The 15,223-nt window shown below is 44.1% G+C and overlaps 1 protein-coding gene and 2 long non-coding RNA genes across 4 annotated transcripts; 2 read left to right on the top strand and 1 right to left on the bottom strand.

Annotated features, from left to right (window-relative positions):
- Nucleotides 1–1,554: 1,554 nt before the first annotated feature.
- On the bottom strand, nt 1,555–3,411 carry LOC309344579. Its single transcript, XR_014157772.1, has 2 exons — nt 3,231–3,411; nt 1,555–1,927 (listed from the first exon to the last, which is right to left on the bottom strand). It is a non-coding gene; the product is annotated as an uncharacterized lncRNA (long non-coding RNA).
- On the top strand, nt 2,482–5,218 carry LOC309344578 (phosphatidylinositol N-acetylglucosaminyltransferase subunit C-like). Of its 2 annotated transcripts, none has more exons than XM_081867085.1 (2): nt 2,482–2,643; nt 4,166–5,218. In XM_081867085.1, the coding sequence occupies exon 2, from the start codon at nt 4,269–4,271 to the stop codon at nt 5,160–5,162; it is 894 nt and encodes a 297-aa protein (XP_081723211.1). In that variant the 5' UTR covers nt 2,482–2,643; nt 4,166–4,268; the 3' UTR covers nt 5,163–5,218. The 2 variants fall into 2 exon arrangements, with proteins under 2 accessions (XP_081723211.1, XP_081723212.1); XM_081867086.1 differs by lacking the exon at nt 2,482–2,643 and adding an exon at nt 3,551–3,731.
- An 898-nt stretch (nt 5,219–6,116) lies between these two features.
- On the top strand, nt 6,117–8,495 carry LOC309344758. The gene is made up of 2 exons (XR_014157864.1): nt 6,117–6,291; nt 8,298–8,495. It is a non-coding gene; the product is annotated as an uncharacterized lncRNA (long non-coding RNA).
- The last annotated feature ends 6,728 nt before the right edge of the window (nt 8,496–15,223 follow it).

Below are 15,223 nucleotides of genomic sequence, written 5' to 3'. Positions count from 1 at the left end.
GAGGCCCCCGGCGGCGATGTGACGCAGAGCCTCAAGATCAGGTCATAGAGGCGCACTGAGCGCCCAATTTGCGGGTTCCTCTTGCACTAGGACTTGCCGATCAGAAGGTCGGCCGTTCGAATCCCCGCAATGACGGGATGAGCTCCCATTCCTCGGTCCCGCTCCTGCCAACCTGGCAGTTCGAAAGCACGAAGTAGATAAATAGGTACCGCTCCGGTGGGAAGGTAAATGGTGTTTCCGTGCGCTGCTCTAGTTCGCCAGAAGCGGCTTAGTCCTGCTGGCCACATGTACGCCGGCTCCCTTGGCCAATAAAGCGAGATGAGCGCCGCAATCCCAGAGTCATCCACAACTGGACCTAATGGTCAGGGGTCCCTTTACCTTTACCTTGCACGATGCTTGGGACTGGGCTCCAGCCTTTACCTGCGGTTGTGACATTGCAAGGGCTGCCCTAGGCTGGTCCTTGGCCAGCACACCTGAGCTCACCGCGTCGGGATGATGGACAGCACTGCTCTATACCTTTTCACAGAAATGCAGGCAAAGGCCATACTCACTCACTCATTCATTCTATTTCATAAAATCTACACACTGTTTGAATGCAAAAAAAATCCACAACCCAACCACATGTAACAACCACATAATCATGAAGGAGACCCTACATATTTTAATCATTTTAAAAATCAATTGTAACAACTTGAACTAAAGCATTTTAGTTGCATAATCGTTTTACCATTTTTTTAAAAAGTAGGCTAAAAAGATCAACCCAATATTAAGGTGCCAAATGGACAGGCAGTCTATGTTTTTTAAAAGTAAATGTTAACATTTTTATTTTTTTAAAAAAATCATTTAAACACACTATAAAATTGCTAGTTTCCTTCCTCATGGGTCCAAAGTGCCCTTAAAGCCCCAGCAGGTCTTTCATGTTCAGAGTCACAGATCTTTAAAAAACAAAACAAAATAAAAGAGTTCCTTCTAAGGCTACTTAGAAGGAAGATTTCACCAATGTTTCATTCTTTCTCTAAAAAGAGGGTTGCATTATGAAAAAAGATTGAAGAACTGTAGATGGGGGAAACAGGAGAACAAATTTGATCATGATGTCACATAACAAGTGAACAAAATGCAGTTATTGCATAAACAGTACATAAACACCCTCACTGTTTTGATGTTTTTGTTATTTGTACTTTCAAAACCTGATCCCATGGTTCTATGAAAATTAACCAAAAATGGCTTCCAGAATAAATAATTTAATTTTTGGAACTAAAAGCTTTAATTTTGAAATTTTGCATTTCAAATTGTGTGAATTCATTACCCATTCCCTTCTATCGTCTTCTGTTGACTTGCCCCTGTTTTCTTTTGTTTTCCACAATCTAGCTCTGTGTATGAAGAAATTCACTTCATCTCCTATCACAAATTCTCACAATGGAAATTTGCCAGTTGGCAGACTTTGGGAATTAAGCTGCATGGATCTTGAGTGTATGTATATGTCTTCTCACTCAGGAAGAGAGCATTCAGTGCTGCTAACACAGTGACTGACTTCACCCCTAGAGGCGCACTCCATTGTCTCTCAAGACAGACGGATGCCAACCAACAAGCTGAAGGGGCTCCAGCAAGAAGTTCAGTCTCTCTCCACTTCCCTCACTTAGGCCACTGCATGGCAAGACTTTGGAGCCTGCACTTTGGGCACATGGGCCTTCTCAGCTTTGAGGCAAGGGAGCTTGTTTTGTTACCTACAAGCCAGCCTGTTTTGATTCCGATTTGCTATATGAAACATTTTTATGGCCCTGGGAGAGAAATCTGGAAAGGCATCAGAAGCTATTGCAAGATGGGAGGCGGAGCAACCTAAAATCCCAAATGTCCCATAGGGCCTCCAGCTAGGAATCTCTAGTTTTGAAATCAGAGACCACTATTGCCACGCTGTCCCCAGCTACACCTGCAAAATGCAACAAACATCATGTGAGGTGCAGGTAGTGGACCTTATCCATCAAGAACAGGAGTTACCTAAGCGTCATTCAAGACCAGTTTGCTGAGTGGGCTTCATTTACTATCACCAAAATGACCTTTGCACGTATACTTGTGCTGCTGACGCTGCAATCTTACGTATGCTTAGTAGAACGTGAACCACACTGAACTTTGGGAGAGCTTAATTATGAGTAAATATATTTAGTACAAGCCTGATTATATCTGATGCTTCTGTCTGTTGAGAAAATCGGGTTCAGTGACATCATATGGAACCTTTTTCATCAATTTGCCCACTCCCACTGCCTGCGTGTTCTGGGAGCCCTATTCCTTCCACAACCATTTTTAGGAGGCCCACTCATCACCCTCACAAGATACTTGGAAGGAAAAGCTGACACTTCTTAGCACTTTCCCGGACGGATGTGCACACCAAGAACACTCTGTGTTCCCCTGCTCTTTTCAGTGGATCTGAATGCATTGATCAGAACCATTTCTCCTACGGGATTTCCTGTAATCTGAGGTTACTGAGGATAAGGGCTGGTTTGAATTTGATTTAACTTCCACTGAAAACATCAGCACTGACAAAAAAAAAATTATTGCCAAAAGGTGCCCTGCTGGAGGGTGACAGCTTACAGGCACACAGGCCACCTGGTGACAACGATGCCAAAGTCCGCTTGCTCTAGCTAGCAGGTAAAGCTACTGAATCAGATGATGGCAGCATATTTGACCCATGACATAATACAATTGGTAGCCAACAGAGGCGTTTTTCATAGGACAGAACCCAGAAACCTATGCACAGGTGAAAGGACTTTTTTTCTCTGAGCATGCAATAATGCAAATGTGTCAAATTGAGTCAAAATGTCCATTTCGTACATGCACAAGGCTTAACCCCCCCCCCCAATATTTTACCCCAAAATGCCAACCACTTGAAACTTGAGTTTGCATGTCTGAATTTATGGCAGGAATTCCTCCTAGGGTTAGGCAGGTACTATCTGTCTTTACACCTGAGCCAAGTGGGATGAATGGGCACTATCCCTGGGTCAATAAACCTATTTACAACAAATATAAACCCCGGGACACGCGGTCTGATCCTATATTTACTTCTATCACTGCATTCCAGGGGGCTCACTCCCTAGTGTGTGTTCAGTGAGTTTCCTTATGTCCCTCAGAATCTTTGGGGGGGGCAATTATTATTTTAAAGTTCCACAATATTTTAGCCATTCTTAGTTAAGAAACAGGTTTCCTGGATGTGAACCTAAACCAGCCAGTAAACGTACCAACTTCTCACCGGGGCCGACCAGATGCGTCGGTAGGAACCCCTTCCTTGAGCCCGGCCCAGCCCGGCTGTCCTGTGGGAGGGAGTTCCCCAGCTCCCCTGGAGCAGCGCCTGCCAGGGAGAAGCCTCGCCTCTCCTTCCCGGGGGTGCCTGCGCGTCCAGATGTGCTGCTCAGCCTGGGAGGGGAGGAAGGGAGCCGCCACTGCCCTCCTTCTCGGCCTCCCCCGCCAGGCACCCGGGCGTCCCTCCTCCCCGCCCCGGGCGCGCGCCTGCCAGCCCGCGCTCTCGCCGGCTTGGGCTGCCAGCTGCGTTGCGCGCCGATCCAGGAGCCGCCGCCTGGCCGGCTGGGGCCCCGAGGGAACGGCGGCCTGTGGGAATCCCGGGGATCCTTGGCTTGGGAAACGGAGGGATCTCCAGCCCCGCAAGTCGGTTCCAGGCAGCTGGCGGAGGGACGCTGGCACTGGATCAAGAGGCGGAAGTGAACGGAAATGGCACCATAAAGGTATTTTCATGCTGGGAGCTAAACACACACACATGTAAGGCACCTCCTCCCCCTTTCGGTTTCCCCTGAACAACTTTCACGTGTGTGCCCAGCTTGCACAAGAGGAGGCCAGAGATTTTGGGGTGCTATATATGAAAGAACACATGGAGCCTAAATACCAAATCCTTGGCGTGTTTGCTCCCAAGTAAAGCCAACAGATTTTGACGACTTCTGGTTACTGATGATCATGAAGGGCAGGAGGAAGGAGAAGCCAAGCAATGTGACTGCCTAGGAGGAGCCAAGATAGTGGGCCCTGTTTCCGAAACAGTCGGATGGTGGGGTCCCCAAGTGTTGTAGCACAGCTTCTCTTGGTGGTTTCTCTCTGTGGCCATGGGAACTGACTGCTGTGCTTTTGACCTGCAGATCTTGGCTTGATGGACTTGTTTTCTTTCTAGGTGCCAGCAGTGACCTAGAAAACCAGGGACAAGTCTGGGCATGAGTTTCATCATCCATTGATGTTGTAAGGAAGAGCCGTGAGACAGGGACTTGGCCGGAATCATGCTGCCTGCTCAGCTGGGACCAAGCACACGGCAGCGCTGGCAGAAAGTGTTGTATAAAAGGCAGCCCTTTCCTGATAACTATGTGGACCAGAGTTTCCTAGAGAAGCTACGCAAGAACATCCATGCCCGCAAGTACCAGTACCGGGCGGTGGTGTTTGAGTCCGGAGTGGTCATACAGCAGCTGTGCAGCGTCTGCGTCTTTGTCGTCATCTGGCGGTACATGGATGTGGGGCTGCTGGCTCCCCAGTGGTTATTTGGCGCTGGCTTGGTGACTTCCTTGATAGGTTACGTCCTTTTTGACGTATTGGACTCGGGAATGGGGAGAAACCAGAGCGGCCAGACGCGTTGGGCAGATCTGAAAAACACGGTGGTGTTTGTGGCCTTCACCTACGGCTTCTCCCCAGTGTTGAAAACACTGACTGAGTCCATCAGCACAGACACAATTTATGCCATGTCTTCTCTCATGCTCCTAGGACATCTGATCTTCTATGACTACGGCGCCAATGCTGCCATTGTGTCCAGCACTCTGTCCCTTAACATGGCCATCTTTGCCTCGGTCTGCTTGGCCTCGCGGTTGCCTCGCTCCTTGCACGCCTTCGTCATGGTGACATTCGCTATCCAGATCTTTGCCCTGTGGCCCATGCTGCAAAAGAAGCTCAAAGCCCAGACTCCCCGCTGCTATGTTGTCGCCACTTTGCTCTTTGCTCTGTCTGCCTTGGTGGGCCTGCTGACCATCTCCAGCGTTGGCATGGTTCTCTTTGCCCTTCTTCTCGTCTCCATCTCCTGCCTGTGTCCTTACTGCCTCATCAAGCTGCAGCTCTTCAAAGACAACATCCACGGGCCTTGGGATGAAGCTGAAATCAAGGAAGACCTCTCCAAGTTCCTCATGTAAAGCAGGCGAGGCCCTAAGAAAGGCAGCTGCTGATGCCAAAACAAAAATAAAACTGCATCTCCTTTTTTTTAAAAAAATAATATTTATTAAGATTTTGGAAATTACAAAAAGAAAAAAGAAAAATTAAACATACAAAGACAGAAACAAAAACAAAAACACTACACAAAACATTAAATTAACAAAACAAAACAAAAACAATTAAAAACACTTCCAATATTTTCAAATCTTAACTTTCATACACTTGTTTCATTGACTTCCTCAACGCCTCCCTTTTTGTATTCCACGTCAATTAACTATTTCAGCAAGTCCTTTCCATCTTCATCTATTTTCTGTCTTATAGTTAATTTTAACATATTGTAACCTAGTTCCCCCCCCCACTTTTAATGCATTAACCATCTATCTATACCTAGTTCCTTCTAACATTTCTGCCAAAGCCATATACAGTGGTGCCCCGCAAGACGAATGCCTCGCAAGACGAAAAACTCGCTAGACGAAAGAGTTTTCCGTTTTCGAGTTGCTTCGCAAGACTAATTTCCCTATGGGCTTGCTTCGCAAGACGAAAACGTCTAGCAACTTTGTTTCCTTTGTCTTAAAACCGTTAAAACCAAGGGTGCTTTGCTTGAACAGCTGCAGTTGCGACTTGACTTCGAGGAGCAACTGTTAGCACACGGTTTGGTAGCCTTTTTTCAGGTTTTTGAGGACTTTGCTGATTTTTGAAGCTTTTCCAAAACTTCTTTTGCATCCATTTGGTAAGTTAAACTTTTAAAACTTTTTTGGGGGGTTTTGGATTTTGGGTTGGGGTGTTTGGAATTCAAGGACTTGGTGTTGGGGGGGGTTGCAAGAATCTGGGAGCTTGTGGGTGTGTTTTTTTGAATTTTTCTGATTTTCTGTGACCATTGGGCCATGTTGTTTTTTTTTTTAAAGAAATCTGAGTTTGAATTTCTGTGTGGTGGCTGGGGGAACAGTTGAGGAGGGGTTTGCAGGTATCTGGGAGCTTGTGGGGGGTTTTCTGCATTTTTCTGATTTTCTGTGACAATTGGGCCATGTTGTTTTTTTTAAAAAATAATTCTGAGTTTGAATTTCTGTGTGGTGGGTGGCTGGGGGAACAGCTGGGGAGGGGTTTGCAACAGTTGGGGAGGGGTTTGCAATTTCTGTGTGGTGGGTGGGTGGCTGGGGGAACAGTTGAGGTTTTTGAAGACTTTGGTGATTTCTGAAGCTTTTCCAAAACTTCTTTTGCAGCCATTCGAGGTTTTTGAAGACTTTGGTGATTTTTGAAGCTTTTCCAAAACTTCTTTTGCAGCCATTTGGTAGGTTAAACTTTTAAAACTTTTTTGGGGGGTTTTGGATTTTGGGTTGGGGTTGGTTGGGACTTGGTTCTGGGTTTGAATTTCTGTGTGGTGGGTGGCTGGGTGCTTTTGAATTTTTTGGAAGTGAAGCACTGATTTTTGTGTGTGTGAGAGAGAGTTTACGAAGGTAGGAGCTGTACTGCCATGGGACCCAAGAAGACTGCTGCTGCAGAGGCCGGCGAGAGGAAGAAGGAGAAGGTAACGCTGGAAATAAAGAAGGAGATCATCCGGAAGCACGACGGTAGAATGCGTGTGACGGACCTCGCCAAGGAGTACGGGAGGAATCCATCGACCATCGGGACCATCCTGAAGATGAGGGAGAAGATCCTGGCGACTGATGCAGCCAAGGGAGTCACCAGGATCGTGAAGAACCGCCCAGCTGTTCTGGAGGAGGTCGAGAAGTTGCTGCTCATCTGGATAGAAGAGAAGCAGCGTGCAGGGGACACAGTGACTGAGGCCGTCATTTGGGAGAAGGCCAAGGCCTTGCACCCAGACCTCGTCCGGGAACAGCCAGGAACCTCAGGCGAGCCAGAAGTCTTCAAGGCAAGCAGAGGTTGGTTTGACCGGTTCAAGACAAGATCTGGAATCCACAGCGTGGTCAGGCATGGAGAGGCTGCCAGTTTTGATGTTCCTGCGGCTGAAGAGTTTGCAGCGGAGTTCCTGGAGGTTGTGAAGACGGAGGGCTACGTTCCACAGCAGGTCTTCAACTGCGACGAGACCGGGCTGTTTTGGAAGAGGATGCCCAAAGGACTTTCATCACACAGGAGGAGGCCAAGTTGCCTGGCCACAAGCCCATGAAGGACCGTCTGACCCTGCTCTTCTGTGCCAACGCAAGCGGCGACCTGAAGATCAAACCCCTGCTGGTGTACCACTCGGAGAACCCACGGGCCTTCAAGAGACACAAGGTCGACAAGGAGCAGCTGAGTGTCATGTGGTGATCCAACAGTAAGGCTTGGGTCACACGTGTGCTGTTTGTGGACTGGGTCAATCTTGCTTTTGGCCCTGCTGTCAAACAGTACCTGCTGGACAACGACCTGCCGCTGAAGGCTTTGCTTCTGATGGACAATGCCCCTGCTCATCCTAAAGGCCTTGAGGTGGACTTGTTGGAGGAGTTCAGCTTCATCAACATCATGTTCCTGCCGCCTAACACCACGCCACTGCTCCAGCCGATGGATCAGCAGGTCATCGCCAATTTCAAAAAACTCTACACCAAGGAGCTTTTCAGGCGATGCTTCGAGGTGACTGATTGCACCACCATCACCCTGCGGGAATTCTGGCAGGACCACTTCGACATCGTCACCTGCTTGAAGATGATCACCACGGCCTGGAACGGGCTCAGCCAGAGAAATTTGAATTGCGCTTGGCGCAGCCTGTGGCCGGACTGTGTGGCACCAAGTGACTCTGATGCACCAGAGTCAACAGTGGTGCAGGACATTGTTGCCTTGGGGAGGACCATGGGCCTGGAGGTCACAGAGGAGGACGTCTGCGAGCTGGTGGAGGAGCACGACCACGAGCTGACCACCCAGGAGCTGGTTGAACTGCAGGCAAAGGCTACGTAGGAGCGGGCCTCGCTGGAAGAGGAGGAAGCAACTGAGGAACGGCTGTCCTCCAAAGAACTGAGGGACATTTGCCTGAAGTGGAAGGATGTGCAGGCTTTTGCACAGCGGCACCACCCTGACAAGCACGTGGCACATGACCTTGGGAACACTTTTGATACGAGGGTCCTGTCGCCTTTCAGGGAGGTGCTGAAAAGGCGGATGAAGCAGCAGACTATGGACAGGTTCTTCAGCAAGAAGCAAAGAGTGGAAGAGGAACCTTCTTCGAGTGGTCCCCCAGAGTCTTAGAAAATGTACTGTACACTTTGTTGATTTTTAAATGTTTTTCTGTCATGTTTAGAAACTTAATTTATTGTTCCTTCAATTTTTGAAATGCTCTTTACAGTATGTGTGACTTTAAAGAGCAGTTAATAAACTCTTTTTGTACCAAATTTGGCTTTGTTTGGACTTTTTTTGACCATAGGAACGCATTAATTGATTTTCAATGCATTCCTATGGGATTTCGTGTTTCGCAAGACGAAAAATTCGCTAGACGAAAAAACTCGTGGAACGAATTAATTTCGTCTTGCGAGGCACCACTGTAGCTTCATTCCACCTTTTTTCTAACATTCATTAATTTTACAATATTTCCGTAGATAATCTTTAAACTTTTTCCAGTCTTCTTCCACGACTCTTCTCCTTGGTCTCGGATTCTGCCAGTCATTTCCGCCAGTTCCATATAGTCCATCAACTTCATCTGCCATTCTTCCCAGGTGGGTAAATCTTGTGTCTTCCAATACTTCACGATAAGTAATCTTGCTGCTGTTGTTGCATACATGAAAAATGTTCTGTCCTTCTTTGGCACCAATTGGCCGACCTTGCCCAGGAGAAAGGCCTCTGGCTTCTTCAGAAAGGTATATTTAAATACCTTTTTCATTTCATTATAGATCATCTCCCAGAAAGTCTTAATCCTTGGGCATGTCCACCAAAGGTGAAAGAATGTACCTTCAGTCTCTTTACATTTCCAACATTTATTATCGGGCAAATGGTAAATTTTGCAAGCTTGACTGGTGTCATGTACCACCTGTAAATCATTTTCATTAAATTCTCTCTTAAGGCATTACATGCCGTAAATTTCATACCTGTGGTCCATAACTGTTCCCAGTCAGCCATCATAATGTTATGTCCAACATCTTGTGCCCATTTAATCATAGCAGATTTCACCGTTTTGTCCTGAGTATTCCATTTCAACAGCAAGTTATACATTCTTGACAGATTCTTAATTTTAGGGTCTAACAATTCTGTTTCCAATTTTGATTTTTCCACCTGGAAGCCAACTTTTTTATCCAAATTATATGCCTCCATTATTTGATAATAATGGAGCCAATCTCGCACTTTATTTTTTAATTTCTCAAAGCTTTGCAGTTTTATTCTATCTCCAACTTGTTCCAAAATTTCCCAATATTTCGGCCAATTGGCCTCCATATTGTGTTTTTTCTGTGCCTTTGCTTCCATTGGTGACAACCATCTTTGGGGTTTTGTTTTCTAACAAATCCTTATATCTTATCCAAACATTAAACAATGCTTTATGTCCTTTGACCTTATCATACCACAAATAAGCATGCCAACCAAATACATTGTTGAACCCTTCCAAGTCCAATACATCAGTGTTTTCCAGAAGCAGCCATTCCTTCAGCCAACAAAATGCGGCTGATTCATAATATAGTTTAAGGTCTGGCAGGGCAAATCCACCTCTTTCTTTAGTATCAGTTAAAATCTTATATTTTATTCGAGGCTTCTTGCCCTACCAAACAAATCTAGAAATATCTTTCTGCCACTTCTTGAAACAGTCCATCTTATCCAAAATCTGCAAAGTTTGAAACAAAAACAACATCCTTGGCATTACATTCATTTTTATCACAGCAATTCGGTCTAACAATGATAGCTTCTAATTTGACCATATTTCTAAATCTTTTTTCACCTCAGTCCAACATTTTTCATAGTTATCTTTAAACAAGTTAACATTCTTAGCAGTCATATTAACCCCTAAATATTTCACTTTCTTAACCAATGTTAATCCTGTCTCTTCCTGGAACTTCTCTCTCTCATTCACAGTTAAATTTTTCTCTAGAACCTTAGTTTTCGTCTTGTTCAACTTAAAACCTGCTACCTGACCAAATTCTTGAATCAATTCCAGTACCCTTTTGGTACTAGATTCTGGCTTCTGCAAAGTCAATACTAAATCGTCAGCAAATGCTTTCAATTTGTACTGTTTAGCCCCCACTTGTATGCCTTTAACCAATTGGTCCTTTCTGATCATATTTAGCAAAACCTCCAGGACCAATATGAAAAGCAACGGAGAGATTGGGCAACCTTGTCGTGTTCCTTTCTCAATCTTAAACTCTTCTGTCACTACATTATTCACAATTAATTTTGCCTTTTGCTCTGAGTAAATTGCACCTATACCATTTTCAAAACCTTGACCTACCCCCATCCCCTGTAGATTCTTCTTCATAAAACTCCAAGAGATATTGTCAAAGGCCTTCTCTGCATCCACAAAAATCAAAACTGCCTTAGTATTAATATTCACTTGTAATTTTTCTAAAATATTAATTATATTTCTCGTATTATCAGACAAATGTCTGCCCGGGAGAAAGCCGGCTTGGTCTTTATGAATTTCTTCTATTAACACCTTTTTAAATCTTTTAGCCAAAATATCTGCAAAAATTTTGTAATCCACATTAAGCAGCGATATGGGGCGGTAGTTCTTAAGCTGTGTCTTTTCAGTCTCTGTTTTCAGTATAAGTCTAATATAGGCTTCCTTCCACGACTCTGGTGCCCTTTCCCCCTCCAATATTTCGTTACAAACCTCCTTCAGTGGTTGTATTAACCATTCTTTCGGAGACCTGTAGTACCTTGAAGTCAGTCCATCCGGTCCTGGAGATTTACCCAATTGCATGTTCTGGATGGCCCCTTCCACTTTCTGATCTGTTATTTTGTAATTCAACATTAACTGGTTTCCCTGAGAGATTTTATGTAATCCATTTATTTTCAGAAATCGATCAATATCCATTTCCTTCTCCTTCTCCTGTGTATAAAGTTGTTTAAAATACCTCTGGAAACACTTCCTAATCTCCACTGGGTTCTGAATATTCTTTCCTTCCACTTCCAAATTCGTAATAGTATTAAGTTTTTGTCTTTTTTTCATTTGCCAAGCCAGCAATTTCCCACATTTATTTGCCGATTCAAATGTCTTTTGTCTCATCTGTTTGATCTTCCATTCTATTTCCTGATTTGTCAATTTCATATATTGTACTTGATATAACTGAATCTCTTTCAGGATCTCCTGTGATTTTGGCTTTGCTCTCAACTTCTTCTCCCCTTCCTTTATTTTTTCCAATTTTTTCCCCTTTTTTTCATTTTGAGTTCTCTTCTTAATTGCATTCTGTTGTATCCTCTCATGACCGCCTTGCTTGCATCCCAAATTACTCTTTTTTCCACTGTTGTACTCATATTTGTCTCAAAGTAGTCTCTCAAGGTTTTTTGGGCCTTCTTGATCACTTCTTCGCTCCTAAACAAAGTATCATTCATCCTCCATCTAAAGGAACCAATTGGCGTCAATCTCATTTCCATCTTCACTGCATTATGATCAGAGCACGTCTTGGGGCAAATCTCCACTTTGCTGGTCTTCGGAACCAATCCTCTGGTTACCCAAATCTGGTCAATTCTTGTCCATATCATTTTAGCCTCAGAGAAGAAAGTTCCCTCTCTTCCCAGAGGGTTCTTCATTCTCCAAATATCAGCTAAGTCCATATTTTCAGTCATGTCAAAAAAAGTTTTTGGTAGTCTACCATCTTTGGTGACTACCTGTCTCTGGGCCTTATCCATATTTGTAGACACCACTCCATTCATATCTCCCATCAAAATCATATCATAGTCCATATAATCCAACAGGGTCTCATGTAGTTTCTTGAAAAATTCCGATTTTCCTTCATTTGGTGCATAGATGCCTACTATCAAGAATTTCTCTCCTTGTGATTGAATTTCAATTGCAACAAATCTTCCTTGGTCGTCTTTAAATATGAATTTCGGTGATAGGCTCTCTTTTGCATAGAGGACTACTCTTTTTTTAACTTTGTCTGATGAGATAAATTCATGTCCCAAACTTTTATTTATCAATATTTTCCTGTGTAGCCTTATCACATGTGTTTCTTGTAGGCAGATCAAGTCCAATTGTTCTTTTTTTAATAAATGAAAGACTCTGCGCCTTTTTTCGGGTGAGTTCATCCAACTTAATATTTGCAATGCCATGATGTAATTACTCTAATTTTCCTCCAGCTGCCCCCAATGCTTGCTCTTCTTCTGTTGGTAGTGTCGACGGCAGGTTCACTAGGGGGTCCAATCCGTAAGATAATGCTGCTATCTCCAATATATTTGATGATCTTCTGTCCAGTGCTCTTTGCTCAAGTCCTCTATCTGGCGACTTCCTGTTCGATGCTCTTGGCTCTTTTCCAACTTCCTTCTGCAAGTCTTCTACGTATTTATCCAAAAACTTTACCTTATCTTCTACCGATCTTATTTTAATTTTCCTTCCTTTGAAACTGAAGGATAAACCTTGGGGAAACTTCCACCTGAATTTGATTTCGTTCTTTCTCAGCAGGACAACCAAATCTCCGTAATCAAGCCTAAGATCCAGAAGATATTTTGGGACGTCTTTAAAAATTTCCACTCTTGACTGTTGAACTTCTAAGTTCTTCCGATAGTGCCAACCCAAAATTTTATCTCTCTCTTCTTTATTTCGGAGGGTAATCAAACAGTCTCGTATTCTATTTTTCTCTTTTTTCCCTCCTCTTCCAAGTCTAAAAGCTCTCACAATTTTAAAGTCATCTTGATCCAAATCCACGTCCCAAAGATCAGCAAATTCCTGCATAAGAAAGTCTATCAAGCTTTCCTTCTCCAATTCAGGAAAAGCCCTGATCCTCAAGTTCGTCTGTTTTTCTTTAAGTTCAATCATAGAAAGGGTCAATTTGTGTTCATCAAGTTGCCTCTGCAAGTCTGGAACTTTTTCACTCTCTAATTGTGTAACTTTGCGTTCCACAGCAGCAGCTTTTTCCCTAGCTTCCTCCGCTGTCTACCGTATCAAAGTAGACTCCTGTACCAATTTCTGAATAGCCTCTGTGTTGGTATTCACTTTTTGTCCCAACTTGTTTATACTTTCTGTATTTAAATTTATACTTTCTCTATTTAAGTCAATTTTAGTAGTTGCCATATCAACTTTCTTGTTAAGCTGATCCAAAGAGTCACTTATCTTACTTAGTGCCACCGCTAAAGCATCTTCTGTTGTCATCACTTTCAATTTAGAATGTACTGGCGCAGCAGCAGCAGAGGAGGAAGGACCTGATGTTGAGGCTCTCCTTGGCTGCTGCAAAGTCTTTCCAGACCTTAATATTTTTTCAGAGGTTGACTGGTCTATTTTTTCCTTTCCATCTGCCATAACACTTAAGGATTCCAAAAATAAAACTGCATCTCCGCTGAGATACTGGGGCCTTGTGAATAGGTGTGGGTCAATCTGAACTTCATTCTATCATTTATTACTGCAGATCATGGCAGAAGTATCAAAGGTTGACATAGCCTAAAAGGACAAGAGTGACCCTGCTACCAGTCTGATCCCAGCCTTGTGTCCTGAAAGGCATTCAGGTCTATTCTGACTTCCTCACACCCTGCATAAAGGCCAGCACATGCTGATTTCGTTACCAGGTACAGTCTGTTCATCCCCTGAATGGAGACCATCAAAATAATGTCAGGGTAATTTGAAGGCAGAGACAAAAGGGAACCAGCTCAGTCACAGCCAGCTAGAAGGAGAGTCTTCCAAGCTCTTAATTTGCAAGATGGTGAGGTGATAAATGGGCATGAACTCTGGGGGAAATACCTTGGGAACTCTGGGAGTTGCTCACCTCAAAGCCTCCTCCCTTCTCCATGAAGGAAAAGGGTAGAAAGGAACCCTAAAATGTGTAGCCAGTGGCTCTCCTAGCTCCCACAAGGACCTTCATTCAGCACCCATGGAACCAACATGCACGTGCTTAAGGACAGATATACTCTTCCTCCCCAACTCTCCATTTCATCTCTCTTTAGATCAAGGTGTGTGTATTGCAGGATTTGCTGCCTGCTTACATTGCAATTTTGCTGTCGGAAGCAGCATTTATATATAATGCATGTCTCTTCCATGTCATATAATAAACCAACTTTCTCTATTCCTTTGGTGTGAAAACTTAACATTTCTAAGAGAGCAAAGAAGTTTTGTCTCCTATCAAGCATAATTTTTTTGCCCAGATGTGGGAGGAAAATACCCAAAGTATCCACTTCCTTTTGAAAAGAGATGTCTTTCTACTGAGTTTGTTTACCTGTGAGTAAATAAAATAGCAAGAAGTGTGCATGCATGCCACGAGACCAGTGCGATGTAGCCGCAAGCCCTTTCTTCTGAGTTGTGGTCTCCCTGGTCAGAGCTTAGACACAGCAGCACAAAACCTACAGGAACTGCAAAGGCCTTCTGCTCTGTTGACTTCCCAGCCAATCTGAACCATCCAAGGCACACCTGATTTACTCTAGAGACCCTGATGGAAGAAGCTCAGCATCTGAGGTCTGCCCCCACAGGAGTCCCATTAGTGCTTAGCAGCATCCCTCAAGGATTAGAACCCCCCCCCCCAATCCTGTACACAGGACCCCCCCCCCCTTTGCACTCATCTCATATTAAGGGAAATATAATCACCTAGAGTGGGAAAGTTAGATCCCATGGTATGCACTTTTAGATTCCTATGTAAACCCCTCCTCAAGGCGTCCAAACTAAGGGATATGAATATATTTGGGTTCAAATTCTGTGGGGAGGACAGGGAAGATCATACATGTCAGAGAACAGCCTGTGGCGTCATCGCCATGTTCCTTATTTCTCCTGCCACCCAATGTTCTATTTTAGATAATGTTTTTTTCAAAAAGAAAGAAAGAAACATAACCACAATTGGAGGCAAAGTCACATTCCAATGTTATTTCTTGATTTAAATTCTCTTTAAAAAATGTATATAATGCCCATTGGGATCTGATAGTTTATCCATGGTTTTCACAGGAATTTTATGTCTAACCTTATGTGATAGGCTTGGGGACAGCTAGGGTCTGCTAGGCTCGTCTG

This window comes from Podarcis erhardii, assembly GCF_964252035.2.
Source record: "Podarcis erhardii genome assembly, chromosome: 6".
Taxonomy (NCBI): domain Eukaryota; kingdom Metazoa; phylum Chordata; class Lepidosauria; order Squamata; family Lacertidae; genus Podarcis; species Podarcis erhardii.
Note: the sequence above shows the minus strand (reverse complement) of the source record. Positions and strands in the feature narration are given on the sequence as shown.

Excerpts from the sequence above, each read along its gene's own strand:
- LOC309344578 (XM_081867085.1), top strand. The coding sequence starts at position 4,269 with ATGCTGCCTGCTCAGCTGGGACCAAGCACACGGCAGCGCTGGCAGAAA.